The sequence below is a fragment of the Oncorhynchus nerka genome, linkage group LG3 (assembly GCF_034236695.1).
Source record: "Oncorhynchus nerka isolate Pitt River linkage group LG3, Oner_Uvic_2.0, whole genome shotgun sequence".
NCBI classification, from domain to species: domain Eukaryota; kingdom Metazoa; phylum Chordata; class Actinopteri; order Salmoniformes; family Salmonidae; genus Oncorhynchus; species Oncorhynchus nerka.
In genome coordinates this window covers 82,447,426-82,468,769 of record NC_088398.1, presented here as the reverse complement: position 1 = coordinate 82,468,769, position 21,344 = coordinate 82,447,426, and the positions used below count along the sequence as shown (strand labels likewise).

At 44.5% G+C, this 21,344-nt stretch overlaps 1 protein-coding gene across 1 annotated transcript in view; it reads right to left on the bottom strand.

Moving 5' to 3' along the window:
* Window positions 1-7,326: 7,326 nt before the first annotated feature.
* The window catches only part of LOC115116032 (zinc finger protein 804A-like), a 26,918-nt gene continuing 12,900 nt past the window's right edge, over window positions 7,327-21,344 (bottom strand). The window contains exons 3-4 of the mRNA XM_065005855.1: window positions 11,300-12,998; window positions 7,327-11,229 (exon numbers count right to left, since the gene is read on the bottom strand). Coding sequence (XP_064861927.1) covers window positions 8,959-11,229; window positions 11,300-12,998 — 3,970 coding nt within the window. The 3' untranslated portion in view covers window positions 7,327-8,958. The remainder of the gene's footprint in view (window positions 11,230-11,299; window positions 12,999-21,344) is intronic.

Here is a 21,344-nt window from a genome sequence, read left to right as displayed (position 1 = left end):
GCTCAGCATGAGGTAATACAGTAAGGGGGAGTGCTGCTCAGCGTGAGGTAATACAGTAGGGGGAGTGCTGCTCAGTGTGAGGTAATACAGTAGAGGGAGTGCTGCTCAGCATGAGGTAATACAGTAGGGGGAGTGCTGCTCAGCATGAGGTAATACAGTAGGGGGAGTGGGAGGTAATACAGTAGAGGGAGTGCTGCTCAGCATGAGGTAATACAGTAGGGGGAGTGCTACTCAGTGTGAGGTAATACAGTAGGGGGAGTGCTGCTCAGTGTGAGGTAATACAGTAGGGGGAGTGCTGCTCAGTGTGAGGTAATACAGTAGGGGGAGTGCTGCTCAGCGTGAGGTAATACAGTAGGGGGAGGAGCAGCATGAGGTAATACAGTAGGGGGAGTGCTGAGGTAATACAGTAGGGGGAGTGCTGCTCAGCGTGAGGTAATACAGTAGGGGGAGTGCTGCTCAGTGCTGAGGTAATACAGTAGGGGGAGTGCTGCTCAGTGTGAGGTAATACAGTAGGGGGAGTGCTGCTCAAATGGAATGTTTTATGTGTTCTCCACACCCTCGTACTCACGAGAACGTCCTGCACCCAGAGCGTATGAGCGTCCTGGGAGAATGCACCCAGAGCGTATGACCGTGGAGCACGGCGGTATTCATTTTAAGAAACACCAAATGTTTTTAGCTCCATCATCATCTTCCATACTCTAAAGGATTTGGGAGGAGGCCACCAAAAAATTAGCACACATCATGACGGGCCACAGGATATCTGTGTATCCACATCAACACCCTCCCCCCAGACACACACACACACACACACACACACACACACACACACACACACACACACACACACACACACACACACACACACACAGGAATGAGGTTGTGAGCGTTACATTTTAGTGGCCTTCCTCATGATAGCTTAGAGAAATGTTAAAGTTTATAGTTCCATTTTGAGCAATTCTACATATTTTGCCATTGGGTGTTAAGATAATGTTGTAGTTTTACAGCTTCCTACAATTCTACTAATTTTGCCATAAGGTGGAGACAAGTGTTTGAAGTTTTTAATATGATATCTGAGTGAGACTGACTAACAAAATCAATGAAGGCCCCTCGGCCGGTAATTCGAACACGATAACAAGTTTAGATAGCTGGCTCCTAAATTTAATTTAGCAATCACCCCCCCCCCCAAAAAAAAAAAACATTTGCTGACATGGGCTAATTGACTGATTGACATAACAAGAGAAAAAACTGCTGACTCACGACCACATTTAGAAATTGCACCTTGTGTATTTTACTATTCCAACTCTCAACAGTAAGGCGAGACCCCAACTGGCTTCCGTTTAGGAAACTGATCCAGTGGCCTTCAAAAAGGGGGGGCAGGTGTCCGTCCCTGCTGTAATGCCTCAGCGGCTGTAAAACTGTCATCACAGTGGTCAGTCAGACGGTGATGCAACTAGCAAAGTATCACTCTGTAGATCTACCCTAGCTTGTGTATGTACCCCCACCCCACCCCCCACCCCCTGTGAAGTGTATTGGGACCTTGTAATAATGTATTTTACTTTGACTTTAGCCCGACTATATCCTTTAAGTCACTCAATAGATGAACACTGAGAAACACTGTAGAAGCCTGGAGGTGAAAGTGGCCATTTATTTCAACAGCTATAGAACTCTGGAGGTCATGTAGCTGTTGAAAAGCATGTGGGGTGTTTGACAAGCCTTGGCTTGTGGGAGATTTAATTTAATCTCATTGTAAAATAGACTGACTTTTTTTGTTGTAATTCTCCCCTCAATGACTCTTTAAGATGAAATATTCAACAGCATTTTATCTCCAAGACAAATTGCCTCCGTCTTACAACCCCACAAACAGCTTTTCGGTTCATGCATCTGTGCAGAATGATTTCCACTCAACTTGACAAAGATGCTGCTGTTGTCATTTATACTGGGTACAGAGGGTAAACAGACACATCTCACACAGACACATCTCACAACAGACACATCTCACACAGACACATCTCACACAGACACATCTCACACAGACACAGACACATCTCACAACAGACACATCTCACAACAGACACATCTCACAACAGACACATCTCACAACAGACACATCTCACAACAGACACATCTCACAACAGACACATCTCACAACAGACACATCTCACACAGACACATCTCACAACAGACACATCTCACAACAGACACATCTCACAACAGACACATCTCACAACAGACACATCTCACAACAGACACACAACAGACACATCTCACAACAGACAACAGACACATCTCACAACAGACACATCTCACAACAGACACATCTCACAACAGACACATCTCACAACAGACACATCTCATACAGACACATCTCACAACAGACACATCTCACAACAGACACATCTCACAACAGACACATCTCATACAGACACATCTCATACAGACACATCTCATACAGACACATCTCACACAGACACATCTCACACAGACACATCTCACAACAGACACATCTCATACAGACACAGACACATCTCACAACAGACACATCTCATACAGACACATCTCACAACAGACACATCTCACAACAGACACATCTCACAACAGACACATCTCATACAGACACAGACACATCTCACAACAGACACATCTCACAACAGACACATCTCACACAGACACATCTCACACAGACACATCTCACAACAGACACATCTCACACAGACACAGACACATCTCACAACAGACACATCTCACACAGACACATCTCACAACAGACACATCTCACAACAGACACATCTCACAACAGACACATCTCACACAGACACATCTCACAACAGACACATCTCACAACAGACACATCTCACAACAGACACATCTCACACAGACACATCTCACAACAGACACATCTCACACAGACACATCTCACACAGACACATCTCACAACAGACACATCTCACAACAGACACATCTCACACAGACACATCTCATACAGACATCTCAAAACAGACATCTCACACAGACACATCTCATACAGACACATCTCAAAACAGACACATCTCAAAACAGACACATCTCACACAGACACATATTCCAATAGACACATCTCAAAACAGACACATCTCACAACAGACACATCTCATACAGACACATCTCACAACAGACACATCTCACAACAGACACATCTCACAACAGACACATCTCATCACAGACACATCTCACAACAGACACATCTCACACAGACACATCTCACAACAGACACATCTCACACAGACACATCTCACACAGACACATCTCACAACAGACACATCTCACACAGACACATCTCACACAGACACATCTCACAACAGACACATCTCAACAGACACATCTCACACAGACACATCTCACACAGACACATCTTCCAATAGACACATCTCAAACAGACACATCTCACAACAGACACATCTCATACAGACACATCTCATACAGACACATCTCACAACAGACACATCTCACAACAGACACATCTCATACAGACACATCTCACAACAGACACATCTCACAACAGACACATCTCACAACAGACAAATCTCATACAGACATATCTCAAAACAGACAAATCTCACACAGACACATCTCACAACAGACACATCTCACACAGACACAGACACATCTCACACAGACACATCTCACAACAGACACATCTCAACACAGACACATCTCACACAGACACATCTCACAACAGACACATCTCACACAGACACATCTCAAAACAGACACATCTCACAACAGACACATCTCAAAACAGACACATCTCACAACAGACACATCTCACAACAGACACATCTCACAACAGACACATCTCACACAGACACATCTCACACAGACACATCTCACAACAGACACATCTCAAAACAGACACATTCACAGACACATCTCACACAGACACATCTCACAACAGACACATCTCACAACAGACACATCTCACAACAGACACATCTCACAACAGACACATCTCAAAACAGACACATCTCAAAACAGACACATCTCACAACAGACACATCTCATACAGACACATCTCATACAGACACATCTCACACAGACACATCTCACACAGACACATCTCACACAGACACAGACACATCTCAAACAGACACATCTCACACAGACACATCTCACACAGACACATCTCACACAGACACATCTCAAACAGACACATCTCATACAGACACATCTCATACAGACACATCTCACACAGACACAGACACATCTCACAACAGACACATCTCAACACAGACACATCTCACACAGACACATCTCACACAGACACATCTCACACAGACACATCTCACACAGACACATCTCACACAGACACAGACACATCTCACACAGACACAGACACATCTCACACAGACACATCTCACAACAGACACATCTCATACAGACACATCTCACACAGACACAGACACATCTCATACAGACACATCTCACACAGACACATCTCACACAGACACATCTCACACAGACACATCTCACACAGACACATCTCACACAGACACAGACACATCTCACACAGACACAGACACATCTCATACAGACACATCTCATACAGACACATCTCACACAGACACATCTCACACAGACACAGACACATCTCACACAGACACATCTCACACAGACACATCTCACACAGACACAGACACAGACACATCTCACACAGACACAGACACATCTCACACAGACACATCTCAAAACAAAGAGACTCAAGAAGTAGGAATATATCTGCTTAATTTATTTATTTATCTGTTGACACAATTTTAGTAAAAACATAGTTGAATGCTGATAATAATTCATCAGGGTGCTATAAAAACAGAACTGTATTTTACAATATAAATATGTCTAATTTACAACATGTCTTCTTTTTTCTCAGAGAAAGTGGAATTAATTATATTACAGAATGGTAGGACAGTTTTTTTTTTAAATCCCGGCAACAGCTACGCTCCCTTACGTATTTACCTGGACAGTGAAGCGATTACTTTTTTAATTTGTGTCTTATAGATTAACTGTTTTATAAGAAGCGACAGTACAGAAGGTGCCGTATTTGTTTTTATAAACCGTTTAGAAGTTAATTAAAAGTACTTTATGTATCACGTCCCATCTCATTTGAAAGGTGTCATAAAGTATTTCTACAAATTTGTATTACGGTTTTTTTTTTGGGGGGGGGGGGGGGGGGGGTCAAAAGTTGAGCATTTGATCCCATTCTGCTATCACACAATGACTACATCGAGCTTGTGTCTCTACTAACTTGTTTATATGCATTTGATGTTAGTTTTGGGTGGCGTTTTCAGATTACGTCGTGGCCGATAGAACTGAATGGTAAATAATTGTGTCATTTTGTTCACTTTATTTGTTGTTGTTGAAAGAATAGAACATGTTTCTGAAAATGTCGACATTAATCATGTGGATGCTGCCGTGATTTTGTGCTCCAGAGTGGTTCGTCGGTCGAAAGGCACTGCATCTCAGTGCTTGAGGCGTCACTACAGACACCCTGGTTCGATTCCGGGCTGTATCACAACCGGCCGTGATTGGGAGTCCCATAGGGCGGCACACAATTGACCCAGCGTCGTCCAGATTTGGCCTGTGTAGGCCGTCATTGTAAGTCGCTCTGGATAAGAGCGTCTGCTAAATGACTTAAATGTAAATGTAAATGTACATCTATTCAACCTCTCACCCCTCCCTAGTCAGCTGATCCCTACCATTCTGGGACATCTATTCAACCTCTCACCCCTCCCTAGTCAACTGATCCCTACCATTCTGGGACATCTATTCAACCTCTCACCCCTCCCTAGTCAGCTGATCCCTACCATTCTGGGACATCTATTCAACCTCTCACCCCTCCCTAGTCAGCTGATCCCTACCATTCTGGGACATCTATTCAACCTCTCACCCCTCCCTAGTCAGCTGATCCCTACCATTCTGGGACATCTATTCAACCTCAACTCCCTACCTGGGACATCTCCCTAGTCAACTGATCCCTACCATTCTGGGACATCTATTCAACCTCTCACCCCTCCCTAGTCAACTGATCCCTACCATTCTGGGACATCTATTCAACCTCTCACCCCTCCCTAGTCAGCTGATCCCTACCATTCTGGGACATCTATTCAACCTCTCACCCCTCCCTAGTCAAATGATCCCTACCATTCTGGGACATCTATTCAACCTCTCACCCCTCCCTAGTCAACTGATCCCTACCATTCTGGGACATCTATTCAACCTCTCACCCCTCCCTAGTCAACTGATCCCTACCATTCTGGGACATCTATTCAACCTCTCACCCCTCCCTAGTCAGCTGATCCCTACCATTCTGGGACATCTATTCAACCTCTCACCCCTCCCTAGTCAGCTGATCCCTACCATTCTGGAACATCTATTCAACCTCTCACCCCTCCCTAGTCAACTGATCCCTACCATTCTGGGACATCTATTCAACCTCTCACCCCTCCCTAGTCAGCTGATCCCTACCATTCTGGGACATCTATTCAACCTCTCACCCCTCCCTAGTCAACTGATCCCTACCATTCTGGGACATCTATTCAACCTCTCACCCCTCCCTAGTCAACTGATCCCTACCATTCTGGGACATCTATTCAACCTCTCACCCCTCCCTAGTCAACTGATGTAAGTCGCTGTGGATAAGAGCGTCTGCTAAATGACTTAAATGTAAATGTAAATGTAAGAATTTGTTCTTAGACAGACTTGCCTTGTTAAATAAAGGTAAAAAAAATATAATATAAAACTAAGCAGATAATCATGAATAATGATGAGTGAGAAATGTTTAAGGGGTTTATGATTTTCGTCATTTTTGTCATGATCATTATTCATGTCATCACTCATGAATAATTCATGATTCATAAATAATCAAGGATAGCGTACATATTAGTAACGTAGTGGTGTTCGGGAAACATATTCTACTCTCATTTACAATAAAAGTCACTCCAAAATGACACAATACATTATTGACCATTCATTCCTTTGACAAAAAAAAATGTCATACACTTTTTTGTCCAAATACTTATGGCACCTTTAGAAATGGAGGAACTAGATTTACAGTCCATTGAAACGGACGTCTTTCCAAACAGTATCAACATACCTTCAAATTAAAGGTGACATTCTGTACGCCTCATATAAACATTTTTATTTTATTTTAATTTTTTTTAAACTCAAAATCCAAAATGAAGCGGTACAGAGCCACATTACATTTTGTTTTTAGCTTCACAGTCCAAATAAATATGTAGTGGAGTGTATATATATATATATCTACTGTATTACAGCTACATGAAGACCTATGGAGAGGCTTGAAACCACACGGTAACCAGGTTTACGTGTCAAATCTGTGTTTTGTTTTTTTTTAAACATTTTTATTATGATATGTGATTATAAAGACACTTAGGTCATGTTTTATACAAAAGAAAACTAGTTGATTAGACATTTTAACCCATTGTGTCTTTGCTATCCTACTTCTGAATCAGAAAGGGGTCAACATTTATGTCAAATATGTGTAACATCGAAGTCATCAGAACCGACCATATTAGTTGTGTTTCTTATTCAGAAACTAAGGAGGGATGGCTGTAAAATAGAATTTATACTGTAGGATCTGGATCAACTCAGGGGTAAATGTTACATGAATGAATTGTCATCATTTAGGAAAGCAAAAATGAACGTAGAGTGAACGTCATCGACACGTGCTATTACACCAGATACAACACTTTATTGTGTGTGTGTGTGTGTGTGTGTGTGTGTGTGTGTGTGTGTGTTCATGTTTAATTGAATTAGAATTGCATTAAAATGCCCAAATGTAGACTATTGAAGTGACTGGAAAAACAAAAAACAAAACAACAGACTATAGAATACCACAGACTTTAATAATGAATCTGCCTGGGACAGTTTCTACATCACACTGTTTATTTTATTTTTAAATGTGCACATACACACACGTCTTAATTCTTTAGTTATGCTTGATTGTCTCTCCAAAGGAAATATTTCTGTCTAGTGTAGTCTTCATGAAAAGCACTTATCACTCTGAATACTACAGAAGCCTTTCCACTGATACAACAGGGTTGGGATGTTACAGGAAGATAATGACATAACTACATGGGAAAAAAGTATGAGCTGGAAGTAAATTACATGTTTTGTTGGAAGCAACAAAAGGAAACATGATTGAATAGTCTGCAGTGGGGATACAATGTCTTAAAACATGGGCTGCAATGTCTTAAAACATGGGCTGCAAGTGGGGATACAATGTCTTAAAATATGGGCTGCAATGTCTTAAAACATGGGCTGCAAGTGGGGATACAATGTCTTAAAACATGGGCTGCAAGTGGGGATACAATGTCGTAAAACATGGGCTGCAAGTGGGGATACAATGTCTTAAAACATGGGCTGCAAGTGGGGATACAATGTCTTAAAACATGGGCTGCAAGTGGGGATACAATGTCTTAAAACATGGGCTGCAAGTGGGGATGTGATGTATTAAAACATGGGCTGCACTGGGGATGTGATGTCTTAAAACATGGGCTGCACTGGGGATGTGATGTCTTAAAACATGGGCTGCACTGGGGATGTGATGTCTTAAAACATGGGCTACAATGTCTTAAAACATAGGCTGCACTGGGGATGTGATGTCTTAAAACATGGGCTGCACTGGGGATGTGATGTCTTAAAACATGGGCTGCACTGGGGATACAATGTCTTAAAACATGGGCTGCAAGTGGGGATACAATGTCTTAAAACATGGGCTGCAAGTGGGGATGTGATGTCTTAAAACATGGGCTGCAAGTGGGGATGTGATGTATTAAAACATGGGCTGCACTGGGGATGTGATGTCTTAAAACATGGGCTGCACTGGGGATGTGATGTCTTAAAACATGGGCTGCAAGTGGGGATACAATGTCTTAAAACATGGGCTGCAAGTGGGGATACAATGTCTTAAAACATGGGCTGCAGTGGGATGACGGTGGGATGTGGGTGTGACTGAAGCATCGAGGGAGGGAACATGGTTGGGCGGGGCATGGCGTGGAACGTCACTGCCATCGGGTGGTGATGTAAACTGGGCGGGGCCACAACAGAGAGATGCGGTGTTGAGGTAAGAAAGGGAGAAGGTCCAGGGGGACACATATCTGCTCCCATAGGCCGGCGGCTGACTGGGACTGGCAGGACCTGGGGGAAGAGAGGGGGCTGGGGATGAGGGGGCAGGAAGGCTGCATGGTGGTAGGCATGGTGGTGCTGGTGGTGGAGAATGGTGATGGACCCGTTAGGCACGGGAGACAGGTGGACGGGGTGGAGCATGGGAGGACAGGAGGGAGACATGGGGACAGGAGACCCAGGCAGGACAGGCTTCATCTTCCCTGGGAACACCTGGTGTTGCCGATGGTGATGGAGGATGTGTCTATGGGTCTGGATTTGAAGGACACAGTGGTGTTTCTCCATGCCGTCAGACGGGTGCTGCGGATGGAAACTCGGAGGTCTGTGATTGTGGAAAGGGCTAGCGGGTCTATGATAGGGACTACACAGGCTGCCTGTAATGTTAAGGCCTCCTGGCCTCAGGCCCTCCCTGATCCCCATCTCGTCATTAACCCTAATCCCAGGATAACACCTCTGGTGCTGGGTATGACCCTGGGGAGGCTGGGGGCTGTGGCACCTCTGTTGGTTGGGGTAGCTCTGGAAACTATGCTGACAGGACTTATCCGGGCCCGTATTCTGTATCTGAAACCTCTGTGAAGTGATGAATGGAGGGGTGATCTCTCTCGCACCCAGTGGACTGACATGAGCTGCTACTGTCACTGTTTGTCTTGTTATACAATCTTCTCCATTGTTGCCCATTTCTAGATTATGTACCATGATCGGGAGAGAAACATTGGGAGAGTTTTGGAGACAAATAGTGATGTGTTTGTTTTCATTAGTAATACTGATTTTTTCTGGGGGATTTGGGGGATCTTGTACAGGCCCAGGTAGAGACGGAGAGGAAGAACTGTCTTCTTTGATGCTGGGAACATTGTTCTGAATCTGGAGCCGAGGAGAGCCTCCCATTGGCTTACTACTGTGCTCTACAGCTGGCTGACTTGGGGCACTACAGCTGGCCAGTGGACCTTTAGCAACAGGGTATTCTACATCCGTATTCATTAGATTCTGGACGTTCATCTTACATCTGTCATCAGACTGTACATCCACAGGAGGTTCTGCCATGTGAACATTGTGACCTACAGGAAGGTCTGAGATGTGAACATTGTGACCTACAGGAGGGTCTGAGATGTGAACATTGTGACCTACAGGAGGGTCTGAGATGTGAACATTGTGACCTACAGGAGGGTCTGAGATGTGAACATTGTGACCTACAGGAGGGTCTGAGATGTGAACATTGTGATCTACAGGAGGGTCTGAGATGTGAACATTGTGACCTACAGGAGGGTCTGAGATGTGAACATTGTGACCTACAGGAGGGTCTGAGATGTGAACATTGTGACCTACAGGAAGGTCTGAGATGTGAACATTGTGACCTACAGGAGGGTCTGAGATGTGAACATTGTGACCTACAGGAGGGTCTGAGATGTGAACATTGTGATCTACAGGAAGGTCTGAGATGTGAACATTGTGACCTACAAGAGGGTCTGAGATGTGAGGAGCATAACTGTCCCCTCTCTGTCTCTTCCTCTGTCTCCCCGCCCCACCACAGGAAACACAGACAGACCAAGAGGACCCCCCCTCAACCATTGAACCATCTGGCCCATTGGGCTCTACCATTACAGGTGACTGACACTTGGTGCATGGGACCTGGTGGTCAAAGCCTTGCTCATCAGCATCAAGCAAAGATGATGCTGTCCGCTTCCTTCTCAACGATTGTCCGATACAACAACAGTCTTTACCACAGCTCTCTGGTGAAAGGGATTTAGTCATGCTTGGTTTTTGGGTAATGGTCCCTGTGCTTTGTGGTGACAGATGTGTCATCACCATGGTTCGTTTTTGTCTAACAGCCCCAGCGGGGTTCTCTGTGCAGGGTTTGTCGTGGCTCTGTGAGCTCTGTGAGCCGTGTCCTGCAGCGTTTCTCTGTTCTGTTGATGGATCGACTGGGTCTCTCCTGCCGTCGCTCCCGAACACCTTTTCAGAATCCGTGGCGCCCTCATCACAGAGACTGTGGCTGCCCGCTGATCCGCTTACCCTGCCTGCTGTTTCCTGTCTGCTTCTCTCTTTCTCCCTCTCCTCTCTCTCCTCCCCCTCTCTCTCTTCCCCCTCTCTCTCCTCCCCCTCTATCTCCTCCCCCTCTCTCCTCCCTCTCTCTTTTCACCCTCTCTCTCTCCGTGTCCTCTGTGGCAGAGGGAGCAGCGTGGCCGCTGTCAGCCTGATTTTGAGCTGATTGCTTTGACTTCTCTAATGGCTGTGAAGTGGGGCCTCTAAATTGGCTATCAAGTCCTTCCCAACACTCTGACGGTCTCTGGAATGTGTTGCATTTCTCTGCATCGCTCTCCACACCTCCATCCGTCTCAGTCTCTCTGTGCCTCTCTTCCTCATATCCTCCTCTCCTCCTTCTCCTTCTCTTCTTCTTCTTGTGGCTCCTGTAATGGCGCCGGTCTCTGGATTTCCATTTCTTGATGCCTGCTGCTCTCTTGCCAGTCTGATCTATTGACTGACTACTAGATTTACCTCTGCTGTGTCTCTTCAGTTGCAAGTTGCAGATTTCTGTGTCTATGTCACTCATGTGCTGATCACATATGAGACAATCCTTCCTCTCCACTGTCTCCCTGTCATCTCTGATAGGGATATGATGGTCTGGCCTTGAGTAGGCCTCTTTGTTGTGCTTGTTGTCTATTAGTTCCTCAGAACAGACAGAGGTTGAGCCGATACACAACGTCTCAGATAACCTCGGCTCCGTCTTACTCTGACTGTCACCAGTACGAACCTTCGCCCTGCTCTGCGACTGCTGCGAGGCCTTAAAGTCAAAATGGAGTGGATTGCAGCTGTAGGAGAGACAGGGCTCTGTCCTGGTGAAGGTCAGCATCTCTGAAGGCCATTGGAGAACAGTGTATCCATCTTTGCTGAGCACAGAGAAGAACGGCTGACTGGGCTTGGTGAAAGGACACGACAGGGTCTTCACCACCACCGTAATGTCTTCTCTTTTCTCTCTCGCAGTCCCAGGACGCTCAGAGGACTGAGAGGAGGAGGAGGAGACGTTCTCAGGGGGACCATCAGAACTGCTAATGGAGAAGTGTTCTTCCCCCGAGACACTCCCTTCTACTTTATGCACTTGTTGCTGTTTGCATGTTTCCGGTTCAGCCTCTGTTGAGCCGTTTCTCTGAGTTTCCTCAGAGTTCTGTGTATCCAATACTGTGTCTGGGTCATCTAGGGGAATATGACAAAGGGATGCAGGTAATTGGGAGACAGAGGACACATAATGTCTGGCGATGACCTCAGAGTTAACCAGCACAGAATACAGACGTGATGCCTGTGGAGGCATGGGGATGTCAGACCTGGACAGTGTATCTGATGACTTCTGGCTCCCCTCACTAACACCGTTAGGGCTAAGATCGCCAGGCTTAGTGCCGTTAATCTCCACACCCGCAAAATCCCGTCCTTTCTCCTCTGCAGTGGTTGAAACAGGGACGTTCAGCTCAACGAGGGGAATTCTGAGCTTCCGTGTTCCGGTACGTTCTTTGGAACCCTCCTCAGTGTTCTCACAGAACACGGCCGCTGCAGAATCCAGCTTCACCGATGCTTTCTTTGGGAATGAGAACGAGAAGGCGATCTTGTGCCTTTTGTAGGTTTGTTTCTTGGCCTTGCCATTGTAGGGCCAGTACGATGTCTGCTGGGTCTTGCTGTTGGAGGCCAGGCCAGTGCTGGTGCCTGTGGTGTGGTTGTGGGTGCCGGTCTCCAGCACGGTGGAGTTGTGGCTCTCTTCTGACAGTCCATCAGTCTCTCTGCAGCTGGCGTCCACAGCTACAGTAGTAGACTTGAACTTGGGGCCACTGCCTGGAGCGCTGAAATAGAAAAATAAATATTTGAATGAATACATGTTACTCCGTTGTTATGTGCAAATCCCTCAAGGATATTAATGCTCATAATTCATGTGGATATACTTAAGCAAGGACTCATGATTCATGTGGATATACTTAAGCAAGGACTCATGATTCATGTGGATATACTTAAGCAAGGACTCATGATTCATGTGGATATACTTAAGCAAGGACTCATGATTCATGTGGATATACTTAAGCAAGGACTCATGATTCATGTGGATATACTTAAGCAAGGACTCATGATTCATGTGGATATACTTAAGCAAGGACTCATGATTCATGTGGATATACTTAAGCAAGGACTCATGATTCATGTGGATATACTTAAGCAAGGACTCATGATTCATGTGGATATACTTAAGCAAGGACTCATGATTCATGTGGATATACTTAAGCAAGGACTCATGATTCATGTGGATATACAAGGGACTCATGATTCATGTGGATATACAAGGACTTGATTCAGCAAGGACTCATGATTCATGTGGATATACTTAAGCAAGGACTCATGATTCATGTGGATATACATCATGATTCATGTGGATATACTTAAGCAAGGACTCATGATTCATGTGGATATACTTAAGCAAGGACTCATGATTCATGTGGATATACTTAAGCAAGGACTCATGATTCATGTGGATATACTTAAGCAAGGACTCATGATTCATGTGGATATACTTAAGCAAGGACTCATGATTCATGTGGATATACTTAAGCAAGGACTCATGATTCATGTGGATATACTTAAGCAAGGACTCATGATTCATGTGGATATACTTAAGCAAGGACTCATGATTCATGTGGATATACTTAAGCAAGGACTCATGATTCATGTGGATATACTTAAGCAAGGACTCATGATTCATGTGGATATACTTAAGCAAGGACTCATGATTCATGTGGATATACTTAAGGGACTCATGATTCATGTGGATATACTTAAGCAAGGACTCATGATTCATGTGGATATACTTAAGCAAGGACTCATGATTCATGTGGATATGATTCATTAAGCAAGGACTCATGATTCATGTGGATATACTTAAGCAAGGACTCATGATTCATGTGGATATACTTAAGCAAGGACTCATGATTCATGTGGATATACTTAAGCAAGGACTCATGATTCATGTGGATATACTTAAGCAAGGACTCATGATTCATGTGGATATACTTAAGCAAGGACTCATGATTCATGTGGATATACTTAAGCAAGGACTCATGATTCATGTGGATATACTTAAGCAAGGACTCATGATTCATGTGGATATACTTAAGCAAGGACTCAACCCTAGATGACTGCAGTGTACACTTCAGTTATACAGTGTATCCAGTATATGAAAACTTTTATTTTTTTATTTTTTACAGTTTATTTATTTATCTTCTGCCTTCTTCAACAAGGGTTCTTCTTTGATCCTCAAAGTTCTTTGAAGAACCTTAGGGTTCTTGGCACTGACAATTTCCCCCCAAAGCTTAGGAGGTACGGTTCATCGAGGAACCTCCTTAGTAGGTGGGTGGGGGGTGGGGTGGGGTGGGGGGGGGGGTTTCTTGAAGGAATTGCACAACTGAAACATTTGGATTTAAATTTGAAAGGACAGCAGATGTAGGCACTTAACTGAAAAAAAACATGTAATAAAGCCCTCTTCAATTTAAGGTAAGGTTTGTCCTTTGTATGATCTAAATGTCCAAATGTAATTCCATATATCTTTTCCAATTTATGCAAATCTTTCTAAAACAGAAAATGGACACAATTCCATGGATATCAATCAACAAAGAGGTAAGAGTACGTAGGCTATGAGAATATGTTGAAAGCTGTATTGGGTGCATATGACTCACTTTGCGTCTGTGTCTGCAGGTATGCAGACGAGGAGTTAAACAAAGGTATGTTATGCAGATCACATGTGCCTCTTCAATGAATATCCCATAGATGTTTACATTATGGACACCACCCGATGTTACAGGAAGGCCATAAAGATCATCAAGGACATCAACCACCCGAACCACTGCCTGTTCACCCCGCTATCATCCAGAAGGCGAGGTCAGTACAGGTGCATCAAAGCTGGGACCGAGAGACTGAAAAACAGCTTCTATCTCAAGGCCATCAGACTGTTAAACAGCCACCACTAACATTGAATGGCTGCTGCCAACACACTGTCATTGACACTGACCCAACTCCAGCCACTTTAATAATGGGAATTGATGGGAAATGATGTAAATATATCACTAGCCACTTTAAACAATGCTACCTTATATAATGTTACTTACCCTACATTATTCATCTCATATGCATATGTATATACTGTACTCTAGATCATCGACTGCATTCTTATGTCACTAGCCACTTTAACTATGCCACTTTGTTTACTTTGTCTACATACTCATCTCATATGTATATACTGTACTCGATACCATCTACTGTATGCTGCTCTGTACCATCACTCATTCATATATCCTTATGTACATATTCCTTATCCCCTTACACTGTGTATAAGACAGTAGTTTTGGAATTGTTAGTTAGATTACTTGTTGGTTATCACTGCATTGTCGGAACTAGAAGCACAAGCATTTCGCTACACTCGCATTAACATCTGCTAACCATGTGTATGTGACAAATAAAATTTGATTTGATTTGATTTGATGTGCATGAAAACCACTATAGTCAGGGGAGGCAGGTAGCCTAGTGGTTAGAGTGTAGAGGTGGCAGGGTAGCCTAGTGGTTAGAGTGTAGAGGTGGCAGGGTAACCTAGTGGTTAGAGTGTAGAGGTGGCAGGGTAGCCTAGTGGTTAGAGTGTAGAGGTGGCAGGTAACCTAGTGGTTAGAGTGTAGAGGTGGCAGGGTAGCCTAGTGGTTAGAGTGTAGAGGAGGTAGGGTAGCCTAGTGGTTAGAGTGTAGAGGTGGCAGGTAGCCTAGTGGTTAGAGTGTAGAGGTGGCAGGGTAGCCTAGTGGTTAGAGTGTAGAGGTGGCAGGTAACAACGCATCACCGGGGGCAAACTACCTGCCCTCCAGGACACCTACACCACCCGATGTCACAGGAAGGCCATAAAGATCATCAAGGACATCAACCACCCGAACCACTGCCTGTTCACCCCGCTATCATCCAGAAGGCGAGGTCAGTACAGGTGCATCAAAGCTGGGACCGAGAGACTGAAAAACAGCTTCTATCTCAAGGCCATCAGACTGTTAAACAGCCACCACTAACATTGAATGGCTGCTGCCAACACACTGTCATTGACACTGACCCAACTCCAGCCACTTTAATAATGGGAATTGATGGGAAATGATGTAAATATATCACTAGCCACTTTAAACAATGCTACCTTATATAATGTTACTTACCCTACATTATTCATCTCATATGCATATGTATATACTGTACTCTAGATCATCGACTGCATTCTTATGTCACTAGCCACTTTAACTATGCCACTTTGTTTACTTTGTCTACATACTCATCTCATATGTATATACTGTACTCGATACCATCTACTGTATGCTGCTCTGTACCATCACTCATTCATATATCCTTATGTACATATTCCTTATCCCCTTACACTGTGTATAAGACAGTAGTTTTGGAATTGTTAGTTAGATTACTTGTTGGTTATCACTGCATTGTCGGAACTAGAAGCACAAGCATTTCGCTACACTCGCATTAACATCTGCTAACCATGTGTATGTGACAAATAAAATTTGATTTGATTTGATTTGATGTGCATGAAAACCACTATAGTCAGGGGAGGCAGGTAGCCTAGTGGTTAGAGTGTAGAGGTGGCAGGGTAGCCTAGTGGTTAGAGTGTAGAGGTGGCAGGGTAACCTAGTGGTTAGAGTGTAGAGGTGGCAGGGTAGCCTAGTGGTTAGAGTGTAGAGGTGGCAGGTAACCTAGTGGTTAGAGTGTAGAGGTGGCAGGTAGCCTAGTGGTTAGAGTGTAGAGGTGGCAGGGTAGCCTAGTGGTTAGAGTGTAGAGGTGGCAGGTAACAACGCATCACCGGGGGCAAACTACCTGCCCTCCAGGACACCTACACCACCCGATGTCACAGGAAGGCCATAAAGATCATCAAGGACATCAACCACCCGAACCACTGCCTGTTCACCCCGCTGTCCAGAAGGCGAGGTCAGTACAGGTGCATCAAAGCTGGGACCGAGAGACTGAAAAACAGCTTCTATCTCAAGGCCATCAGACTGTTAAACAGCCACCACTAACATTGAATGGCTGCTGCCAACACACTGTCATTGACACTGACCCAACTCCAGCCACTTTAATAATGGGAATTGATGGGAAATGATGTAAATATATCACTAGCCACTTTAAACAATGCTACCTTATATAATGTTACTTACCCTACATTATTCATCTCATATGCATATGTATATACTGTACTCTAGATCATCGACTGCATTCTTATGTCACTAGCCACTTTAACTATGCCACTTTGTTTACTTTGTCTACATACTCATCTCATATGTGGTACCATCTACTGTATGCTGCTCTGTACCATCACTCATTCATATATCCTTATGTACATATTCCTTATCCCCTTACACTGTGTATAAGACAGTAGTTTTGGAATTGTTAGTTAGATTACTTGTTGGTTATCACTGCATTGTCGGAACTAGAAGCACAAGCATTTCGCTACACTCGCATTAACATCTGCTAACCATGTGTATGTGACAAATACAATTTGATTTGATTTGATTTGATTTGATGTGCATGAAAACCACTATAGTCAGGGGAGGCAGGTAGCCTAGTGGTTAGAGTGTAGAGGTGGCAGGGTAGCCTAGTGGTTAGAGTGTAGAGGTGGCAGGGTAACCTAGTGGTTAGAGTGTAGAGGTGGCAGGTAACCTAGTGGTTAGAGTGTAGAGGAGGCAGGTAGCCTAGTGGTTAGAGTGTAGAGGAGGCAGGTAACCTAGTGGTTAGAGTGTAGAGGAGGCAGGTAGCCTAGTGGTTAGAGTGTAGAGGAGGCAGGTAACCTAGTGGTTAGAGTGTAGAGGAGGCAGGTAGCCTAGTGGTTAGAGTGTAGAGGTGGCAGGTAACCTAGTGGTTAGAGTGTGAGGAGGCAGGTAGCCTAGTGTAGAGGTGGCAGGTAACCTAGTGGTTAGAGTGTAGAGGAGGCAGGTAGCCTAGTGGTTAGAGTGTAGAGGTGGCAGGTAGCCTAGTGGTTAGAGTGTAGAGGAGGCAGGTAACCTAGTGGTTAGAGTGTAGAGGTGGCAGGTAGCCTAGTGGTTAGAGTGTAGAGGTGGCAGGTAACCTAGTGGTTAGAGTGTAGAGGAGGCAGGTAGCCTAGTGGTTAGAGTGTGGAGGCGGCAGGTAGCCTAGTGGTTAGAGTGTAGAGGATGCAGGTAACCTAGTGGTTAGAGTGTAGAGGTGGCAGGTAGCCTAGTGGTTAGAGTGTAGAGGTGGCAGGTAACCTAGTGGTTAGAGTGTAGAGGAGGCAGGTAGCCTAGTGGTTAGAGTGTGGAGGCGGCAGGTAGCCTAGTGGTTAGAGTGTAGAGGTGGCAGGTAACCTAGTGGTTAGAGTGTAGAGGAGGCAGGTAGCCTAGTGGTTAGAGTGTAGAGGTGGTAGGTAGCCTAGTGGTTAGAGTGTAGAGGTGGCAGGTAGCCTAGTGGTTAGAGTGTAGAGGTGACAGGTAACCTAGTGGTTAGAGTGTAGAGGTGGCAGGTAACCTAGTGGTTAGAGTGTAGAGGTGGCAGGTAATCTAGTGGTTAGAGTGTAGGGGTGGCAGGTAGCCTAGTGGTTAGAGTGTAGAGGAGGCAGGTAGCCTAGTGGTTAGAGTGTAGAGGTGGCAGCGTAGCCTAGTGGTTAGAGTGTAGAGGTGGCAGGTAACCTAGTGGTTATAGTGTAGAGGTGGCAGGTAACCTAGTGGTTAGAGTGTAGAGGAGGCAGGTAGCCTAGTGGTTAGAGTGTAGAGGTGGCAGGTAGCCTAGTGGTTAGAGTGTAGAGGTGGCAGGTAACCTAGTGGTTAGAGTGTAGAGGTGGCAGGTAACCTAGTGGTTAGAGTGTAGAGGTGGCAGGTAGCCTAGTGGTTAGAGTGTAGAGGCGGCAGGTAGCCTAGTGGTTAGAGTGTAGAGGTGGCAGGTAGCCTAGTGGTTAGAGTGTAGAGGCGGCAGGTAGCCTAGTGGTTAGAGTGTAGAGGAGGCAGGTAGACTAGTGGTTAGAGTGTAGAGGTGGCAGGTAGCCTAGTGGTTAGAGTGTAGAGGTGGCAGGTAACCTAGTGGTTAGAGTGTAGAGGAGGCAGGGTAGCCTAGTGGTTAGAGTGTAGGGGTGGCAGGTAGCCTAGTGGTTAGAGTGTAGAGGCGGCAGGTAGCCTAGTGGTTAGAGTGTAGAGGTGGCAGGATAGCCTAGTGGTTAGAGTGTAGAGGTGGCAGGTAGCCTAGTGGTTAGAGTGTAGAGGTGGCAGGTAACCTAGTGGTTAGAGTGTAGAGGAGGCAGGGTAGCCTAGTGGTTAGAGTGTAGGGGTGGCAGGTAGCCTAGTGGTTAGAGTGTAGAGGTGGCAGGATAGCCTAGTGGTTAGAGTGTAGAGGTGGCAGGTAGCCTAGTGGTTAGAGTGTAGAGGTGGCAGGTAACCTAGTGGTTAGAGTGTAGAGGAGGCAGGGTAGCCTAGTGGTTAGAGTGTAGGGGTGGCAGGTAGCCTAGTGGTTAGAGTGTAGAGGTGGCAGGTAGCCTAGTGGTTAGAGCGCTGGACTTGTAACCGAAAGGTTGCAAGACCAAATCCCCCAGGCTGACAAGGTAAAAATCTGTTGATCTACCCCATGAACAAGGACGTGCCTAGTTAAATAAATAAGTTACCACAAAATAAAAAATTAAAATAAATGAATCGTGTCGTATGCATGTTTTATTAAACATCTGTATAATGTGTAAAAAATAAAATGGATTCACAGACATCACTCTCCCTACACCTCTGATGAATATAACAGGAAACCTTTCCAGTCACTATGGATACGGAGAACATCAACACATTAACATCAACACGCCAGAGGATGTACCCATTGGACTCTGCTGGGAGTTTACCTCAAATTTACATTTTTTTTTTATTCCTAGGCTGTCATTGAAAATAAGAATTTCTTCTTAACTGACTTGCCTAGTTAAATAAAGGTGAAATACAAAATGTAACACAACTTTAAACACACAATACGACAATTACATGTGAGGTTGCAAACACTAGTCTGTCTTTTTTTTTATGGCGGTTTGGGAGTAGTGGCTTTTTCCTTGCTGAGCGGCCTTTCAGGTTGTCGATATAGGATTTTACTGTGGATTTAGATATTTTGTACCTGTTTCCTACAGCATCTTCACAAAGTCCTTTGCTGTTGTTCTTTGCTTTTGTTTAGCCCTACACTTTTTGCACCAAAGTACGTTCATCTCTAGGAGACAGAACGCATCTCCTTCCTGAGCGGTATGACGGCTGCGTGGTCCCATGGTGTTTATACTTGCGTACTATTGTTTGTACAGATGAACGTGGTACCTTCAGGCGTTTGGAAATTGCTCCCAAGAATGAACCAGACTTGTGGAGGTCTACAATTGTTTTTTGAGATCTTGGTTTATTTCCTTTGATTTTCCCATGATGTCAAGCAAAGAGGCACTGAGTTTGAAGGCAGGCCTTGAAATATATCCACAGGTACACCTCCAATTGACTCAAATTATGTCAATTAGCCTATCAGAAGCTTCTAGAGCCATGACATAATTTTCTGGAATTTTCCAAGCTGTTTAAAGGCACAGCCCATTTAGAGTATGTAAACTTCTGACCCACTGGAATTGTGATACAGTGAATTATAAGTGACATAATCTGTGTGTAAACAATTGTTGGAAGAATGACCTGTGTCGTTGCACAAAGTAGATGTCCTAACCGACTTGTCAAAACTATAGTCTGTTAAAAAGACATTTGTGGAGTGGTTTAAAAATTACTCCAACCTAAATGTACGTAAACTTCTGACTTCACCTGTATGAAGGTTCCCCAACAGTTTACGTTTGAAGAACCCCTAAAGGATCATTTAGGAACCAAGATGGTTGAAACTATAAATAAACCCAGCAGGACAAGATGGTTGAAACTATAAATAAACCCAGCAGGACAAGATGGTTGAAACTATAAATAAACCCAGCAGGACAAGATGGTTGAAACTATAAATAAACCCAGCAGGACAAGATGGTTGAAACTATAAATAAACCCAGCAGGACAAGATGGTTGAAACTATAAATAAACCCAGCAGGACAAGATGGTTGAAACTATAAATAAACCCAGCAGGACAAGATGGTTGAAACTATAAATAAACCCAGCAGGACAAGATGGTTGAAACTATAAATAAACCCAGCA